This window comes from Aulostomus chinensis, chromosome 12, assembly GCF_037954235.1.
Source record: "Aulostomus chinensis isolate RoL2024-O1b breed Wild chromosome 12, RoL_Achi_v1.0, whole genome shotgun sequence".
Lineage (NCBI taxonomy): Eukaryota > Metazoa > Chordata > Actinopteri > Syngnathiformes > Aulostomidae > Aulostomus > Aulostomus chinensis.
The window spans coordinates 16440144-16460788 of record NC_141331.1 but is presented as its reverse complement, the minus strand read 5'-3'; the positions used below and the strand labels follow the sequence as shown (position 1 = coordinate 16460788).

Here is a 20645-nt window from a genome sequence, read left to right as displayed (position 1 = left end):
AATGTGGGGGTAGAGAGGTTGTGCCTTTTTTTTAGGTTAGAGCCCCTCTGATTATTCGTGCACATCCCTGGTTACAAGAGTTACGCAATAAATTATTCAGTCTGCCAGCCCAAATCAGAATTTTTGAAATATCCAGATTGATGTTAGACAGCCTGGACAGCAAAAGATCTACAAAAAATGTGATTTTTTTTTTTGCATTTTTATCGGTGCATTTTGGTCTGAAGGCATGTTTTCTTTTTCCTCCCACAGATATTTCCAGTGTGGACAGAAAAAAAAAACAGCAGATTTGAGAAAAAATCTGATTCAGTCATTCTTGGCTGCGGTCTGAACAAGACAAACTTACAGGCGAAAAATGAATTCAAACCTGTGCAAGAGAAAATATTTGAACAAACTGAGAGTTGTCTTTCTTTTTTCCCTTTATTTTGTCAAGTACCCCTTCAGAAAAAGAAAACACAACAGCTCTGTCATAACTAGACACCTGCTGGATTGGTAGAGCTTGTTAGACAGCATGGCAGGAGGCAGTGCCTCAATAGATCAAGTCAAGGCATGAATTTTCCTTTTTATACCTCTTCGATTCCAATACCATCACCATCTTTATTGTAACTACGTTGTTTACACTGACGTCATGATGATTCATCGGGGAGGTCCTGCGTACGCTGTTTAGCTGGGAAACTACGCTCATGGGATCAACAAATATCAACCCTGCAATGGCTAATATCTTAGAGAACATTTATATTAATTAATCCAATCTAATAATACCATCATGACAATGCTGTGAAGTCATTTTGAGCACTGTTTCGGCATATTGTTTATGTTTTCAGGGTCCAAAATAGACAATGAACAAAGCTTAGCCTAGATGCCAGTACTTTTCCAGTAGAACAATATCATTAGTTTCCTCTAGGGAGAGAGGGCGGGTGAGTCGGGTGGAGGTTGGTGGAGGAGTGAGCGAGATGTGCTGGGGAGGTGGAACGATGAGGGAATTCGAAGAGCTGTCAAAGTGAGTGTGCTTGTGTCTTACAGCAGTGATGTAAAATGACCCCAGCAAAACAGACGGAGACGCTGATCCTGCAGTTTTAATACGACTGGAGGGAAATTCACGCATGGGGTGTTTTTGCACGGGTACAGAAGCTATAAATGGTAAATAAAACATTCAGGATAATCCTTGCGTGAAACTAAAAAGAGTATTATCTCCCCCCCCCAAAAAAAACATTTAAATGGGACTGACGGCACCTGAGGAATATCAGACAAACATTGGGAGGTATTAATTTTCCCTTTAATCATTAACATGACAGAGTGCCGGAAGGGTGTACTTGTCCTCCAACAGAGGTGCAATACAGTCACATTATATTACAATAATTTCCTTTGCTGAATCAACATATATCTATTTATCCGAAGATTAATTTACGCCCATGGTTGCACTGATGAAGCACGTTAACATTTTCCTCTACATGTCACGCTAAGCAGAACAAAAGGTTGTTGGGGTTCTCTTTTCGAAATAATTTATTCAAAGCAGTTGCTAATACCCTTCAGTGAAATGATGTTTTTTTTTGTTTTTTTTTTAAATCTCCCGCCGGAGGTGCATCTGAATTTATGAGGAGTCATGGGACATCATTGCAATGAGTCACTGGCTAAATAGGCATTGAGATCATGCCCCGTGAATGCCACCCTCTGACTGAGAAAGAGGAGAATTAATTCAACGGCTTATTATGTCCAATTTAAAAGCACTGATTGAGTTAACACATAACTCAACCATGTGACATTGCTTAGTCGACCCCTGTGCTTCCCTGTGGGTGTTTTTAAAAACAAAGGCCGTCCCGGTCATCTACAGAGGTGTGACGTTTCGTTGATAGAAGCGAGACGAATGTATGAGGCTGCAAACAACGAATGTTAGCTTCTCGCTTTTTGTTTGTTTTTTGGAAAAAACCCTGGAACCAGTCAATCCTCTTCTGCTCCTGAGCAGATTAATAAGGCCTTGCTGTAGTTTATGTAATCCGGTCACTCATATTTGAAAACATTCCAAATGTAGCTGGATATTCTATAGAGCCGTTACAAAAGGAGTCTTCACAGTGTGACGGGAGTTGCAAAATAGGATCCAGTCAAGTTGGAGCTGAAATCCTTTTTGCTGTATCATTGGAACAGATGCTTAAAATTTCCCTGAGTTTGGAACCAGCTGATAATCACATAATCCATAGGAATTTTTCTGGTGTGGCCATTTTCTTTAAGGCGAAAAAATAAAAAGATAAAAAGTCAACAAAGGCCTCATATGCAAGAAGCACTATAAAATGTCTTATTTAAATGTTTAGCAAAGTTTCACCTTTGCATGAATGCAAACATTTACGCGTGGGAGAAGAGAAAAGTGAAGGGCAGGTACTGCTGTCCCCTCCTGTCAATTCATTGTGTTCACAGTGTGCAAAAATGAAAACACATCTTTTTTTTTTTCTCTCCACAAAAATCTTTATTTTCAATCTCTTAAAATAAAATTCATAAAAATAACATTGTCTTTTCTCTCTTAAAAAAACAAAACAAACGGTTTAAAGCTCTTACCCCAAACAGCAATCATTGTTTAACTAAGCCTCACATTTTCACACTTTAAGGATCATTGAGATAGCGATCAAATACAAACAATACAATACAAACACCACAAGTTTTCTTTATTTTTGCTCTTTGAAGACGGTGTTGATGTCTGTACACCTTTGTGGGAACAAGGGCCACAGTCAACCTAACGGACCTGGTGGAATTGGAGTGAAATCATCCAGTGATGTGCTAATTCTACCGCAAATGTCTGAAATGTCATTTCTGCTTTCGCGCTCTCCACTGAGACGCAGCTGAGTGAAACTGTACTACATGACAAAGCTGATCCATCAGATGTCTTTAAAAGGAATGTGATATTCACCGCACGAACGTATCAGGGCATAAAATGAAGCCGTTTTATTTTTGTTTGTCTGACTTTTCTTTTTCTCTTTATTGTTTCACACTAAGACACATTTGGTAGGAGGTTTATAAAAGATGCACTTGAAAACGACATTTAATGACATTGTAGCGCTGCAGTGCACTAAACGTACATTGACACACAGTAGATACACAAGAGTTACCCTACTAGAGAGGAGATGTATAATATGGGGTGACCCAATGAGCCCAAAATTATATTGTTATTCTAATTCAACAGACTTTGCAACAATGTGAAACATGACATGAGACATGCGTCAAATATAAACCAAGAGTCATGAGTATTGGTACCTGTGGCTTCATGTTATGATGCTATAGTAGTGCATTCAAAGCTGTATGTTGCTTTAGAAATGTAACACAGAATAGCGCCGCACACACAAAAAATACAATATTAGAAACACAATATAGTATCTATTAAAAATAGTAGCACAGCTCCAGATGTAACTGGGATTTGGTCATCCGTGACAACACTTTTAAACAAGAGGTGGACTAGAATACCACGTAAGCTTCCTTTAAATCTTAAAATCATAATCATTTGTGTTGTGCTTGTTTTCATTTTGATCTTAGTACCATTTACTTCGAGGATGGATGCAGTATGTCCAGTTGGTTAAACCAAAGCTATAGTTATAATAATAATAACAATCACCATAAATATGCAACAACAGCAGAAGCAATGCTTCCTAGCATTTAATAAAAACCATCTCACAAACCTCACAACGATCCCTGTATGAAAGACAGGCCTGGTTAGTTTTTACACATATTCTTCCCAGCTGAATTTGATCTTGAAATGACCAAATAACAACCTTCAAACGACTGGCCAGGCTAGGGTTGTCCCAACGTAGGATATTTGCTAAACGTTTATTGTATCACCAACAACGTACATTGCAAATGTAAAGTAAATTTAGGTTTTCTGTGCTTTTTTTAAAAAATTTTTTAAAGAGCAATCGCGTGGCCTTTATGTCGCGAAAGACGAGTCGCTGGTGCTGGATCGTTCTCAATATTATAATTTGTGTATTATTAATTAGGGATGCACAATTATATCAGCATGTCATCTGCACATCAGCAGGTATTGGTCTAAAAAAAACCAAATATCAGTATCAGTCTGATGGCAACTATTAAAAATGGCCCAATTCCTCTCGGTCATGTGGTAAATATATGCTTTATGGGGTTTGTAGAAATTGTAGAAACTTGTTTCTATGGAGATCAGAATATTTGGTAGATATAAGCTGTTGGACAAATCAGTTGTACAATTATCAGCAGATGTAAGCGAAAATTGCAATTTTAAGCATCCTTATTAGCAAAATCAATTTCAAATATCAGCTATCCCCAATAGCACTACATTGTGACATCCTTAGCCCAGGCCGCATAAAATTCATTCATCATTACAAAGTTCTACAGATATAATGCAGTGATAATCAAGGTGTTCAGCAGCATAAACAAAACCCTCATGGCCTACAATCTAAAGTAGTTTTGAGTAACTACAGAAATATGCTACACCAGTCAACGGTGAAAAGAAAAAGAAGCTTAAATCACAGAGTTTGTTTTTTCACCATACTGAATAAAAGACAAGTGCATATGTCAAATAAGGCAAATATTAAATTCACTTAGAATACAACGGTTCTAAAAATCCCACTAGATGTTCTGAATGCGAGATTAACAGCTAGCGCTGTACAAAATAGACACACAGGTGCCAGATAGGATTCATAGTCTTGTTTTTTTTTTTAATCATTTCAAAAAAAATGATTAGAATAAGCTTAGATCCCTGTTAGAGAGCTACAAAAGACAACTGTAAATATTACAGATTTTCTCAAATCTTTGAAAATTCAACAGTTTGTAACACCCCCCCCCCCCCCACACCACCACCACCACCCGCCCCACATACGCACCAGTCAGTACCTGTAAGTTTATTGTGCAGGGTTTGACTACAGTGAGAAGTAAACAAACATGAAGACACCCACAGAGCAGACGCAGAGCAGACCCACGTTGAGGAGCAGTTTAACTCTGGGTGGCTCGTACAGCATCTCTGCGATGACTCCTTTTTCATCCTGCGCCAATGTTTGTTGAGCGCTCGGCAGACCCTCCTTATAGCCACAAAACCAGTCCAGTAAACGCACGCACTTGTTAGTTTCACCGTTAGCACGACAGCCTTCCTCTGCTCTGATCTCCATCTTACCGTTACCAAACCGCTCTGCAGGGGTGTTAGCAGGGGATGTTTCTGTGCTGGGGGTTGCCGGGTCATGGTCGGTAGATGAGACCAGCAGTTTAATATCTGCCCCGTCTTGACAACCCTGGTTCCTCACATCTTGGGGCATCTCTTTACGCAGGCCTCCATCACCATTGTAATGGCTCTTCTGTGTCAGCCTGTAAATTTGCTCTCTGTCCTTAACAGGAACCATTTCAATGTTGCGGAGCCCCCACACTGTAGTGGTGCGAACCTGCTCCTCATCTGGTGGAGAGGTTAGGAGACTGACTACCACAGCCACCAGACCGGAAATCCAAAACAGACTGGCTGCCACATACATGTAGTGGATATGAACAATGAAGGCGGGCCTTGTATCCGGTTGGTCGCAGCGAGGCTGGCGGTAGGTAAAGGCTAAAATAAGTCGTATGGTGCCTAGTGTGAAACCTGTCATGCCTCCCCAAAACGCTCCTTTCTCATTACACCGTTTCCAGAAGACACCAAGCAGAAAGAGGGCGGCGATAGGTGGCGTGAGGTAGCCAGCAACTTCCTGGATGTAGAGGTACGTTTGTCCACCTTGCATTTCAATAATGACGGGTACCCAGGCGATGCTGATCCCCACCATGAACACGACAAACATGCGTCCAACAATCAGCAGCTCGCGCTGAGGTGCCGTCTTACGGACAGTTTGGTAGATGTCCAAGGTGAAGATGGTGCTCGCGCTGTTGAAGATGGAGTCAAGGTCACTCATCAGGGCAGCAATCATGACTGCCATCATCAGACCCCGGAGTCCAACAGGCATGACGGCCATGACCAGGCGTGGGTAGGCGATGTTTGAGCAGCCGGCCTGTGAACCGCACACAGCCATGCAGTGCTCTGGCCCAATGCAGGCAATCTCATCCGCAAATAAGATGCGGGAGATCATTCCTGGTATAACTATAACAAACATGGGCAGGATCTTGAGAAATCCAGCCATGAGTGTTGAGCACTTGGCATGTGAAATGTTCTTTGCTGCTAAAACTCTCTGGACAATAACCTGGTCTGCACACCAGTACCAAATAGATGCCGGTGTTTGGCCCAGAATGAAGCCTGGCCAAGGGATGTCTTCATCCAAAGGTCCGCGAAGGATTCGTAGAGAGTTTGGCTTCGGCTCAATGCGACAGGAGGGAGAGTAGGTGAAGTTTCCAGTGGCGATGATAGCTGAAACATTGGGAACTGCTTGCATGTACTTAGTTCTGACACCCTCTAGACCACCAACCTTGATAAGGCTGATGATGGTTAAGGTTAGGGCTCCACCAATCATCAGCACGGCTTGAAGGGCATCAGTGTACAAAACCGCCACTAATCCACCAGTCACCGTGAGCAGCGCAGTCATACTGATGAGCAGGACAATCGACAGGTAAAGGTTCCACCCCAGGGACTCCTGAATGAAGAGAGCGCCAGCATACAAGTCCACTGATAGCTTGGTGAAAATGTAAAGCAACACAGACAAGGAAGCAAAGTAAACCTTTAACCTGTTGCCACCGTAGCGTTTGGACAGGTACTCTGGCATGGTGAAAACCCCTGAGTGGATATACACAGGAATAAACACCCAGCCAAGCAGCTGCAGAAGTAAAAGTGCATTGAACTCCCATGCTCCGACAGCGAAGCCACTTGCCGCTCCAGACCCAGCCAGGCCTATGAAATGTTCACTGCCAATATTACTGACGAAGAGTGATGCACCAATCACTATCCACGTCATGGAGCGTCCAGCCAGGAAGTAGCCACTCACAGTGCTGCGATTGGATTTCCACATAGCCAAACACCCGATGACAAGCACCAGGATGAAATACAGCACTACCACAGCTATGTCAGCTGCCTCCATTCCAGGACCCATCTTTGCAGGTTACTTCAAAAAAGGAAAAAAAACTTCTTGGGAATAACTGTCACAACTAAAGAAATCCTTCCAAGAATGGCATATAAATTGTCAATGTTAAAGATTTTGTACAAAAATGAAGCAATGGAAATGCTCTGCTTTGGTTTGCTGTCTGGATGGAAGCTGTAGTATCCACCGTCAGGTCAAATTCACTAGCTGTGCCTCGGAGGGGGTTATCCACCGGCACTGAGGTCGTTCTAGTTTTAGAGGAGGAAGTTGTAGGCCTCTGGTCTAGAAAAGCCTAGAGTTAACATTCCTGCAAGACAGCAAATGCAAAGAAAAACACCTCATTAGAGCTTTAATTTGAGGGAAAACAGACAAGTTGGAAACACAAACTGAGGTTTAATATTGCCACACTCAGAATTAACATAACTAATACAACATGAAATCATTATCATCATTATTGTGGCCCCTTGCATACATGAAGACTGATTTAAAGTCATTCAGTTTTATAATCGCAGTGTGGTTTAGCCCACTTAAGACTGTCCAGATTAATCTTTTTAGCACAAAAAAGCTTAAGTAATGCAACTGTAAACTTCAAAGAGCTCTTAATAACATTATATAACAAATCAAGGAGTCAAGAGGGACAAAAATGTGTGGCCAAGGGCTTTGCGGTTCCTACATTACTCAAGATGTGGCCTAACTTGTGTTCTTAAGAATCCTGGGATTACTTTTAAATTATAACCATTCCTGCATGTCTGTTGTTTACGGTCAGCTTTTTTGGGCAAAGCTAAACTCAGTCATTAAGTGTTACGTAAGGGCTATGAATAAATCAAAATATGACATCAACTAAATCACATCAGCCGCAAAGTAAACATCATATTTTAATTTGAATAATCATAACACACAAGTACAGTACATCTGTTCTACCGAGGTAACCAAATCAAGATGTAAACCCTTCCCGCGTCTTCTGTGTTAATCATTCAAATTTAGAAAATACTTGTGAGACGGACCAAACTAAGAGAGGCAAATTCAGTGCATTGTGTGAGCACATCTGTTTTGAGTCAACCTCACTTTTTTTGGGGGGATGTCTGGACTCTCTTGAGGCTTCAGCTTGCCATACATGATAGAAAATAACCCCACGCCTTAAGTCTTCACAACTAGGCTTTATGCAGGAATAACGCTCTCAATAAAAGAAACCTTTGTTCTCGTTTTCCCCTGTCATCACCGAGCCCTACACATGTGCTCGCCATCATGAACTGCTATGCAATGTCATTCAAGAGACGAATAGAGTTTAAACTGGACGCAAACACGGGTTTTGCCTGCAGTGCACAAACTTTAACATGATACTACACTCAAAACGGATATTTGGTTTATCAATCACTCACTCTTACAGGTTGCGGATTCAGAAATCAAAGCATACTTTTTTTGCTAGAAGCTACTGGAGTCTCATGATTTAACCAGCAAAAATGTACAAAAAAAGTCTGTTTACAAATTTACAAATGCATCATCCGATATCATAAATCACGCTGAATTGAAATCACGCCTCCCAGCTCATTCTCTTGCCAGGACTCAGCAACCAGGAAGTCCTGCTACACACCCTGTAAATGACCAGCAGCCGAGTCTGGCCAATGAATGAGCAGCAGGGTGGCAGGATTCCCCACCCCTTCCCCCTTTTTTTTTTTTAGTTGATCAACTTTATTTTGAACGTGCACAAACATGTCTGCATCAACAAATCAAATCCTCAGCAAGTATGAACTTGATCAAAGTTCATACTTGCTGAGGTAGAAATGGATCATCCAGAACAAGCAAAAACTCAGGTCATACTTAACGATGCATTTGAGAGTTTGCAGACTGACGTTTTGTAAAGTTTTGCCGGTGTTAATCGTCACCTTCTAGAAGCTCCCGTTAATTATTTAGTTGGAGTTTTCTGAATTCTGGATTTACCATGAAGTCACTCAAGAGAGAAGCATTCATGAATTAAAGATAGTCTAAAAAAACAACAACAAACTGCTGGAGTTTTGCAGGTGCATCAGTGAAAGGTGCAAGAGGAAAAACCCACACACTGTCTCATTTACTGCTGACATAAACAAATACTGTAGCAGTTACTGAAAGCGTGTGTGAGTGCTTAATTCCTGGATTAAAGACATCTGTTAGGGTGAAAAACTGGAGAGAAAAAAACAAGAACAAAGATCGTTTTTGGAATAAGTAGCATTTTTGACAGCCTTGACCTAATCCAATTCATATATACTACCAATATGGATACTAGCTTCAGCCCAGGTGTTCTTCCTCTTGCAGCTACAGGAGGATACTAATTCAAGTGCAACTACCAGCTAACTCACAAGAGAGCTGCTGAAACTGCTGCTCTGTCCAAAGACGTGCAAGGTATTCACGTGCATTTCCTAGAAAGAAGTAAGTTAGATAAGGAGGTATAAAAATATGTATGTAACTGCCAAAATGATCCCTTCTCTCACACTGCTGAATACATCACCACCTCCAGAATGGCTGCAGGTGACGCCGGATGGAACCCGCGAGGGAACAAAGGCATCATGGATATTTAATGGAGAGAAGAATGCTTCTTTAATTTAAAGCCAGATGTGTTTGACAGCCTGAAACCGCCTTTGAGGTCTCAAGTTAAGACGCTGCGTAAGTTGACGGACGTGCATGCAGATGGATAAATGCACCTACAGTAGCAGGCGGGAGAAAAATTCTAGAATATTCATCCTCCTGCAGAGGCTGCGCATCTTCAGGGAACTCCTCGCTTATTGTAGAGCACAGCAGGACGCACATTTGAACATGTAACCCTACTGTCACGTACGATGTATGATACAAGTCTATAATTATAATAATAAGGAAGAACATTCATATCTGTTCGATGTTTACGTTAAGAGCTAGGCCTGATTTTACGTTTGATTAAGCCGTGATGACTTCACTGACATCACCACAAACACAGGTTCGCACTCGCAGCACAGAAATGTCGTTTAATGATGTTTGTCATTTTGAAGCGTAGAAGCAAAAGTAGTGACCTATTCATCGGCTCTACCGTTTCAAGGATAAATACATAATAAATGTACCTTAGCTAGTTAGCAGACAGATGCTAAAACAACATCCCTGAGAGGAGATGTGGATGATGAAGAGCGCTCCTCCTGAAGAGCCGTCCCACAAAGAGCGCTGCTTCCTGCCTTCCCTCTTTCCTCTCTTCTTTCCTCCACACGCTGCTGCTCCTGCGTGGATACGACCTGGGATGGAGGTTATAGTCTGCGTGTGTCAGGAGTTTACTGAGCTGAAGGCACCGCAAACCAACCGCCTGGCCGTCGGTCTTCCTCTCCTTCTTATAGTTAGTGGCACCCGTTGACGCCACGCCCTCCCGGAGCTCACCCCAACGTTTGGCTCCTCAACAGCTCAGGTTTAAACGTTAAAGTTGTTGGGTTTGCTCCAGCTAATTATGCCAGACCCTTGTGATGACCTAAATTTAAACCTCCTGATGTATGCTGGTTCGTTGCATCTTCACTACATGCAGAGATACATGTTGCCAAAACGGCCCAACTTTATGTCATAAACAATCTTGTCAGTCACTCAGCCACCAAGGTGACTGATCAACCAGCAAGTCTGAGCTGCTGTAAATAATAGAAAGCACCAGAAGCCTCTACACTGACCGATTAGAGTAATCTGATTTCAGGCTGGTGCATAATCTGGATCTAGAAATTGCTAGCAACTGCTTATTTGAATAACAGTTAAGAACTTTTTTTATGTATCTATTTTTGACTTGCTGGGTTTTAAATTTCCAGTCATGAAATATCCCTAGAGGGGAATTTACCATATGTATGCAAATAATGCACAATAGTCACATTTAAATAATACAAAATGGGTTTTTTTCTTTCTCTTTTGCAGATCTCCTGGAGCAATTTATTATTACAGGAGGAGGAGGAGGAGGATCATCAGTGAAGGCAGGTTTTTAAGCTGGGAAGAAGCGCACCAGCACCACCACCTCCTGATTTACTGAAAATATTGAGGTATCATTGAATAAGGTTGCAGCATAACATTGTCTCTCTGGTCAATATTTAATGTCTAAAGATTAGTAGTAGTAGTAGTAGTGGTACTTCTATTATTAGTAGTACTAGTATTAGCATTAGTATTATTATATTAGAATTGCATACAAGAATGTAGAATATATAGAATATAAGAATCAATTTAGTGATCACTTAATTAATGCCCTCAACCTCATCAGTTTGTAGAAGATTGGATTACAAGAATGGTTGACTTCCAACAAAACATCCTGCAAAGCAGACACGGCTCTGCAGTTTACGGGGGGTGGGGTCGAGGAGGGACCGGAGTAAAATTCCACTCACTGTAGACAGCTATATTGGAAAATTCCATTTCACGGGGAACTACATTTCCCTGCAAGCCTTGCGCCTGGATGTTGTGTAAGTCTCGAGCGACAACGAGTCAGCCGGTGCGGAAGACGACATCGGCGCCGAGGTTTGAGATGAGAAGGATGGATTACTGGACCTTTTCGTATTTAATATCCCTGGCAGTAACGATGTGCACTTGTTTGTTTAGATTGTAATGGTAATTTGTCTAATTATAAAAAATATATATATCTGAGTGATAGAGGAAGGTACATATTATAGTATTATGTATAGTATTGTCTCTGTTGCCTATTATTATACAATATTGTGTTATTTTGGTTACGGGTGCAATAGAATCTTATTTCCCAACCGACATGGGTGTAATGCAGTGTGTTTCCTGACGTTTTCTTTCTATTTTTTCAAACAATCACATTTTATGAATTTCAAATTATGTCCGTGGACTGTGACGGGAAGCTGTTCCTGTAATCAGTCTATGTGGGTTCATTACTCCTGATGAGGCAGGCCTGTCATGCGGTTGTCCCAGATCAGGTCCAGGTGTGTGTGTGTGTGTGTGTGTGTGTGTGTGTGTGTGTGTGTGTGTGTGTGTGTGTGTGCGTGTGTGTGTCTGGCAGCAGCGACTGATTTTTCCAGTTTTATTTCCATTACCCCCTGGGATCGTCTTTCAGTGAGATCCCCTTCCCAGTCTGCAATCAGGTACAACTCCCCCTGAACTGTACTGCCTATCAGGACTGTTGACATACAGACTTTACACAAAACAAAACACCTCGATAATAATGGTAAAATAGTCAGAATGGTACATTTTTCAGTCAATAACCTGTTCAAAAAATGTCATGAAGCTTTACCTTTAAAACTTACTAAAAAAAAGTACATCAAAATATATGCATGTTACACATTTGGGCAATGACGCTGTGGTTATTTTAAAAGAACAAATCCTGAAGTATCAGCTGGACAGAAATTGAGAAGTTTAGCCTCAGTCATACAAGGTCATTGATGGAACATGTAAGTCAGGTCAACCTGAGTCAGCCTGATCGAATAATTCACCATGACCTGGGCAATGAGGGACTGACACTTGACATCCGCTGGCTGTTCTTTCTAAAAACAATATATAAAGATGCAGCTGCAACATTTTCATCTGTTTCAGCTTACCTGGGACTTGTCATTACACTCATAATATGAGTGAGCAGCTGAGCAGCTGGCTTCTATGACCAGATACACATTGCATCTCTGAAGGCTATAATTTTCACATCATTTTTGTATATTTGAAAAAAAATCAGTCCCTTTGAGACGTCCCTTAAATTAAGTGCGCAAGTTAAAAAAAAAAAAAAAAAAACCCTGCAGAGATAAGTTCAGTAAGACTGACAATCGTGTCGATCTGGAACACTGAAATTTTGTTGGATGGTGTAATCTTTTCAAATGAATTTGCTTCATGAATCTGTAGGAGATGACAATCTATGCCTCAGTAGCAGTAATTGTGTAATAACATGGTTGAGGTTGCACAACATATGAAATGCTTAAAACACTTGAGGTTAGCATAGCATGAAGAAGCTTCGAGAATTAGGCAACCAGCTGTGGTTAAACGGCATTGAAAATAAATGGAGAATTTTTTTTCCCCTGAAATAGGTTGTGCCAAATTTGGTGAAAGTTGAAATTTTGCAGTAGGAGGTTAAAATAAGTTAGAATTCTTCACATTCAATTTTTTTTTTCAAAAAGTGAGTGGAGAACTTTGTTGGTGCCTATGCTCTCCAAAATATCCAAAACCAAAATGGGTTGCTCTTCATTATTCAGGAGAGGAGGCGCTATCCATCAATGTCCAACCACTTATTTCTTGAACATATTTTCACTGAAGAATGGTTTATAGAACTGAGTTTTTTTTTTAAAGCTATCCTTTAACTAAAAGGCAACCAGTGAAACTGAAAGAAGGAAAACAACCCCCTTGGCGAAGGCAACAATAGACCCATTGTTTTCCTCCCTCTATTTGGCTGATGAGAAACACCAGCATGCACGGCAGTCTTCATGTGTGCAGGCAGTGTATATGCATGATCAAAGCTCCTCCTATGTAATAAAAAGCACACTATAACCCAGCTGTCTTTGAGACTGCTGACTGTGCATTATTGAATCTGACTTTATAGGTTCTACTGGACCGGAACCTTTTCTCGAACCAGCCAAAATCTTGCTTGAGAGGTGACATTCAAAGCAAATAGGCCAGTCGCATGCATATCAGGTGTGGTGCGGGTGATGTTGATCATAAAACCACCACAAAGGCAGCACAGCTCTCTCAATTCATTGTTGCTGCTGTTGTCATACGTTTTTTATCTGCATCAGAACAGGAACTGATGAATTATGGGAAAAATTTGAGGAATGTCGAGATGATTTATGCAGAAACTGAGCTTCATGCCTCATTGTGGAGTAGCATCGACTGACGCAATGACATCATTTCTGAAATCTTTTGTTGCATTTGGACATATCGCGGTGTTTGTGTTAATTAAAGTAGAATCAGTTGTACACTTTATAGGGTGCATACTGTCACCACGGCATTTTGACACAGGAAAAAAAATTGTGAATTAACGCATTTTTTGAACAAGTTTTAAATTTGATCAAGAAATTTGGCTAAGATTGGTAAAATATTTGAGATGAAAGATGTTTTTTGTAGGATGACTGGGCAGACAACTAAATAAAGACCGAGAACAAAAAAAAACAATCAACAAGAAAAAGTGCCTGCAAACTTTCAGCCCCTTGCACTTTTCTTAAGCAATAAAGCCACAAGCAGTGATGAGCGGGCCCTCACACCACCCTCTACACACAGAGTCAAAGTATGTGGTTGCTCAGTAGAGCAAGAGGGACGTAGAACCTAAAAATATTTGAATCTTGCATGAGAAAGCTGATGAATCTAGGCCCGTCGGTGCAAACATCACCTCCTGTGTCCACAAGGTGGCGCCAGAGAACATAAACTGATGATATGTTCCTGTACGGGCTGTACGGTGGTGCAGTGGTCAGCACTGTGGCCTCACAGCAAGAAGGTTCCGGGTTCCAGTCCCGGCTCCAGCACGGGATCTTTCTGTGTAGAGTTTGCATGTTCTCCCTGTTCCTGCGTGGGTTCTCTCTGGTACTCCGGCTTCCTCCCACCGTCCAAAGACATCAAGAGGAGACGAGGCTGATTGATACTCTAAATTGACTGTAGGTGTGACTGTGAGTGTGAATGGTTGTTCGTCTCTGTATGTTGGCCCTGCGATGGACTGGCGACCTGTCCAGGGTGAACCCCGCCTCTCGCCCGTAGATGCTGGGATAGGCTCCAGCCCCCCCGCGACCCTTACTAGTAAGGAATAAGCGGAAGATGGCGATGGATGGATGTTCCTGTACATCAGGTGGCTTGAATTCAGGTTGTCGATGTCAAGCTATTAAACATGCGAGTCCACTAACATCAGTTTTGTGTTTTCTCGTTATTAAAATTCACCTATTGTTAAGACCCGCCCCTTAGCAGTCTGTTGCTCACTCAGAAAAACAATTGATACATTGATCTGAGAACAATGGAAGCTGTCAGTGCTAGAATGATAACCAAAGAGGCTCCCAACAACTTTTGGAGACAGCTGAGTCGACTGCTTGCCCTCCCGCATAGTTTAATCCACCAGAGACATTTGGTTCTGTTGAGGTTTGAGGAAAAGGATCAAATATACTCCATTATACTCCATTATCTAGCATCTCAGGATACCTCGTATCAGAGTTGCATTTGTCCCATGGTCATCATTTAACCTTTTTTAACTTATAAAAGCAAGTAAAACTGGACAAAATGGACTATGGCTAATGTTACTAATTCAAGTCTTTGGTATTCTCAACTCAGGATGTCTGCGTGTGTTGTGTAGCAGATACAAACTGTTAAAGGCTTGCATGTATTCATGGGTGGGTCTGAGCCAAAGGTCAATTGGCCATCTTGCCACGGTAACGCCATTTAACAAAAAAAAACCACGGTCTTCACAGTAACCAATCACCAAGTTCGTAAGGCATTTCTGACCACATTTGTGATGGATCTGATAAACTAACGAGAAGGAGTACAAAAAAAAGAACACCTATTCATTTCTTGTTGCCACCAGTTAGTGCTATGATTAATCCGATCCAATGGCCTAACAGCCATATTTCACAAAAACAAGATCTGAACAGTGACAATCGCATGAGAAAAAAGGTATTCAGGCATTGACGTAAGCAGGACAGCTTTGAACATGAAGCGGACAATTCTCCATATAAAAATGTCAAGTCATGTCAAGTCATTTTTATTTGTATAACGCAATATCACAAAAATGATATTGCATGACTCTTCACTAGAAAAACGTCACAGTTTCCTACTGGAAAGAAAATAAACTTACTACCTCAGTGGACAGGTACTTTCTAATACAGTGCTTTTTCACAGTCTATATAAAGATTTTCTATTGTCGGGCATACTTTCCATTGGTCAGCACTGTATTATCCCATTGGGTCTATAAAAAGATTTACTTCATAAATGCAGGCTTATTGTCTTTGCCACCGCATGAATGAAATTAGTGGAAGATTCCAAATTTAGCAGAGCTGTGCAAGAAATAGTGTAACGAAGAAGCAGTCCATCTTTGTGACTGATCATGTATAATAGACCGAATGCAAGAACAATGCTGCATGCATTCGTAGTTTTAGACTTACACCAGCTGAAATGTAAAATGTTACACAACAGCGGCTTGTTTCCGATGTGTTTATTACTTTTGATTACATGCAAACAAGAGGCTATGAAACACTTTGCTGTCAGCTTGTTAAAAAAAAACACACACACTATAAAAAGGCTCATTATTTGCTGCGTTTATAATTATAATAAAGTGTGGAATATGCAGCTTGTTCAAAGACATTTAAGGGGATGGAAGTAAAAGGCAGTTGCTGTTCATTATAAATCAATCTACATGTCCTAACACGTCGCATTCATGCCAGGAAACTTAAAACTTGTGAGGGAAAGATCGAATGACTGTACTGATCTATTCATGATTGACGATGTTGCAAAAATACTTTGTTTTTGCAGTAATGCTGTCCTGGAGGACTATCCCCTGACAAGGGTAAAATTAGCAGACTCTGTGGTAACAAGGAAACAGCAGCACATTTCAATCATTTTTAGTAAATTAATCTATTGGCTTAAAGAAGATTTCTGATGTTCCAAAAGTTCCCGTAACCCTAACCCTTGATCCAAGTACAGCTGTCAAAAATCTTGAGTAACTCTCCTAATTTCATCCATGTCCTTGTGATTTATACCACATTATTAGTGCAAATGTGCAAACGTGTGATTTTTTTCAGAGGAGCTGAATCCACAATTGTAATATCCAGGGAGCTTCTTTTTTTTTTTTTTTTTTTTTTTTTTCCGTCTTGGTTAATACTATAAATCATGGGTGCCCAAACTTTTTCCATTGGAAAGGCCAAATCTCAAACTTCTTGGTGGGCCGCGGGTCAAAAGCAAACACCAAACAGACAGAAGATCTCATGTTTCCTTAAATAATATTTTTTAAGATTTTACGTAGTCGACCAACAACTTAACAACTTGTCTGAGTGAAATAAAATAGAATCTTTTTCAGATGCCTTTATTACTTTAGGGGTCAGCTTTTCAAGTGCAGGTTACCCTCTTTAAATCATTTAGAACCATAAGAATACAAATGTGCTTTAACATAAGAAACTAATATGTAATGTCCAGTGTGTGTCTTACTGCAGAATCAGTCTGATGACTGATCAAATTATGAATAAATAATTAATCATTTCAAACGTAAGAGCCCTTCTACCTCATTGAAAAAGAAAAACAGCATAACAGTAATTTACAATATATTTTCAAAATGATGATGATGATGATGATGATGATGATGGGGATGATGATGGGGATGATGATCACTGTTATCAACCTGTTGTTTTCTCAGCTCAGGATTGATTCAGAATCCCGTCTTCATCCTTCACCTCGATGTTGATGCTGATTTCCTTTCAACATGTCAGGAGAAGCACAAGGGAACAAGACCTGTTCCCATTACACATAATGCTTTCTATATTCAGATCATATGTATCCACAAATTACAGTCTTTGAAATGATTCATATTTACTCATACTTTCAACCTCAAACACCCTTCTACTTGTCCCTTACACTACCTGAATTAGCCCCACTCTGAGATCCAGCAGTTACAGTATAATACAAAATGCTTGAAGAATGCAGGAGCTCTATCTAGAGGCAAAACCTAGTATGTGCAGGTGTTGCATGTACTTGTCATGATCACATATTATATTGAAATAATCGTAATCATTTTTTTCAAGATTTAAAAAACAACAACAACATTGATTTAAATTTTAAAATTTTATATTTCAAGATATTTTCAGCCATAAAAATAATAACCTGTGTGTTCTTGGACATTTTGAACATTGAATCGCAGTAGATGATTTCCATTGATCATCATTAGAGAACTATGCTGATGAGAGAATGAATAATTCACAACTATACAGTAGAAGTAATAAAATATCAGTTCTTTAGGAGCAAATGAAATGCAGTCGGTGGAAGTTTGGCAAGTGTCAAAAGTATAAACCTGAGTTGTGTCTTCAGTCACCACTAGAGGGAGCTATTTATCCACTTGTGACGGCCCCGGGCCGATGATGGCTGACGCGCTGTCTCGGGCTCCAGTGTGAGGTCGCTATGGCCCGGTTACTGGTCCTTCGTTTTATGGGGTGTGTGTGTGTGTGTGTGTGTGTGTGTGTGTGTGTGTGTGTGTGTGTGTGTGTGTGTGTGTGTGTGTGTGTGACGGCCCCGGTCCATGGGAGGGTCTTGGTGTGTTGCTCTCTCTCTCTCTCTCTCTCTCTCTCTCTCTCTCTCTCTCTCTCTCTCTCTCTATCTCTTTCTCTCTACTTTCAGGCTCCCCTGATTGTCTGACTCCTCCCACCTTGTCAGACCAAGTGCTGTCACCTGTGGGTGGCCTTTATAAGCTGGCTGGTGCCAAGATGTTGGGTTCTTACTGCTGTTTTCCTCCTTGAGGGCTGCTGTTTTCCAGGAAGCCCCCGCCACCCCCTTTTCCAGTTTTTTGTGTGTACCTTTGGTTGTGGTTAGTATAGTTGAGTTATGTTTGTTTACTTTCATAAATTACCTTTGTTATTTAACTGATTACTGTGTGGATCTCCCTTCTTTGTTGCGACCTAAGAGCTGGGTCATAACACTCTTAATAAGAGAACACCCCTGTAACTGGTGTTCAATCTTAGACAGGATCAAACATTTGTGCAGTTTCAGACTTCTTTGAAAGGTGCAGCATTTTACTTACTCATGCAGTTATGCAAGTCTGATCAAGAAAATGGCCACAGTTCAGCCAATGATTGACCAAGATAAAGACATAAATGGCAGCCACAGTGCCAGTTTGTTCATGGGGTTTAGAAGAATATAACAGATGCCTTTCAGAAAATTCTTTGTCATATGATAATAACAACTCTGAAAAAGATAGCTTCCAGGTTGGTTCAGTTTGGAGATTTGGAGAAATTCCAGGAGTAAATGTGTAACAAAACATTTAACATACAGCGAACACCACTGAGCACAAAAAATGCCTCTTACAACCAAATAAGCTGATTTTACTGTTGTGTGGTAACACAGAAACAACAGTTACTGCTTGGATTCAGAGCATTATCCCTGAATGTAGGGCTTCATAAATTTCCCATTAATAATTATATATTAAACATATGATGAGTCTATTTGTGTTGGGTGATATTAGAGTTATTTGCAGTTGTGCTTTTTGCACACACACACACTTTGCATTTTGTATAACTTATGCTCCATAGATTGTTTGCTAACATTTGTTTTAAATACACACCTTATACTGTTTAAGATGTGTATTTTAAACAACTGCCATCCCAATTGTGCGCTTACAATTATATAAATACCTTATATTACCAATTTTTACAGACATACGGGAGCAATGAGGACATTTTGTTATGTATGGAGACAAATATGATGGCTCAGGCCGCGACTAGCGACACCGTCAAATATCTGACAGCGAGGTGAGAGGTTTGTAAACACTGCACATCCTGGACTGTACCAAAGCCGGGGATGGTGAGTTCACGCGGAAGTCTACGTCTCCGTTTTAAAGCTACACGTTGGGAAACGGATTTATTTATGCACCGACTACGGTTCTTTGTTTCTCTCTTCATGTACGGATTTTCTGGAGTTCTTGAAAGAAAAGGCTTCTGCTGTCACTATTTAAATCATCCACACCCCACCCCTTCTGATTCGTGAAGTGAACAGTTCGTACTCTCCGCTCTGTATCAGCTGAGTTTGAGGATACCGCCCCGTTATGGCCATTATCTCCGCTGGTTCTCTAGGAATAATTGATGATAAACACATCTTTTGCCTGTAGACGGAAACAAGACCCTCACTGTCTCTTTCATTAGAACCACGGTAGCGTGGAAGATGCACCAAGAAGGGGCTGTGGTGTCTTCCGGGCGGGCTGCTTTGAAGAGAGTGAGCTCTGGCGCATTTTGCGTCTGTTTCGCATTTGGTGAGTCATTGATGCACCTGATACTAAGCTAGCTAATTTTGTTTTTCACGGTTAACATGATGCTGACTTCTCAAAACCTCTTGTATACTGTGTCATTTTCTGAAATTCTTATTGTACTTAAATGTTCGAAATATAGTTATTTTTAATTCATAATCAAGTTAGCTGCCCAGATTTTAAGATGAATGGAACATGCTAGCTTAATACGACTGTAAAATCACTTGTCTCCTAGCTTTTACAGAAACGGGGACATTTATAGTCTGTGGTTTGCTGTCGTGCAGTTACATAATAGACTCCTCCATTTATCTGCGATGCTATTGATGCTACGCGGCTAAAGCTACTGTGGCCAGCTGACATGCTGCAGACTCACTTTAAAGCCCCTGGTGTCAGTCAGGTGACACGGCCCACGGCGGGGCTTGTGGTGGGTCACCGAGAATTTGTCCATTCCACCCTGAAAGTACACACTCCTCTTCTTCTTTATAGCATCCTCTTTACGAGCAGGGTTTTATTACAGTTGTCATGCTGATGCACACCATGAGGAAGTTTAATGAGAATATCTAACTACCACTGTTGCTTAATGCTTTTACTGATATAATTTTTTTTAAAGAAGTGAAAATATCTAAACATGGTTAGCTTGTTTGACTAAGTGTTCTTCAGTTATTGTCTTCAAGAACAAGCCACTGTGTTGTTGTTGTTTTTTTAAAAAAGCAAATTGGAAAAGTTTCATCTGCTGCAGAGACAGGGATGTAGGATTTTGCCAGGTCAGGAGTCTGCAGCTGATTCTGGTAACAGCA

The 20645-nt window shown here is 40.8% G+C and overlaps 2 protein-coding genes across 4 annotated transcripts in view; one reads left to right on the top strand and one right to left on the bottom strand.

Moving 5' to 3' along the window:
• Nucleotides 1–4811: 4811 nt before the first annotated feature.
• Nucleotides 4812–10580, bottom strand: slc5a3b (solute carrier family 5 member 3b). 2 transcript variants are annotated; one of them, XM_086220518.1, is made up of 2 exons: nucleotides 10055–10580; nucleotides 4812–7013 (listed from the first exon to the last, which is right to left on the bottom strand). In XM_086220518.1, exon 2 carries the CDS (start codon nucleotides 6999–7001, stop codon nucleotides 4869–4871), a length of 2133 nt encoding a protein of 710 aa, XP_086076644.1. In that variant the 5' UTR covers nucleotides 7002–7013; nucleotides 10055–10580; the 3' UTR covers nucleotides 4812–4868. The 2 variants fall into 2 exon arrangements, with proteins under 2 accessions (XP_086076644.1, XP_086076643.1); XM_086220517.1 differs by having other exon boundaries at nucleotides 4812–7296; nucleotides 10055–10579.
• Nucleotides 10581–19627: 9047 nt separating this feature from the next.
• Nucleotides 19628–20645, top strand: part of dop1b (DOP1 leucine zipper like protein B) — a 22156-nt gene continuing 21138 nt past the window's right edge. For both annotated transcript variants that reach the window (XM_086220516.1, XM_086220515.1), the window contains exon 1: nucleotides 19628–19854. The gene's annotated coding sequence lies outside the window, so the exon portion shown is untranslated. The remainder of the gene's footprint in view (nucleotides 19855–20645) is intronic.

What these genes read in the sequence shown, in the direction of transcription:
- slc5a3b (XM_086220518.1), bottom strand. Translation starts at nt 7,001, where the DNA reads ATGGGTCCTGGAATGGAGGCAGCTGACATAGCTGTGGTAGTGCTGTAT.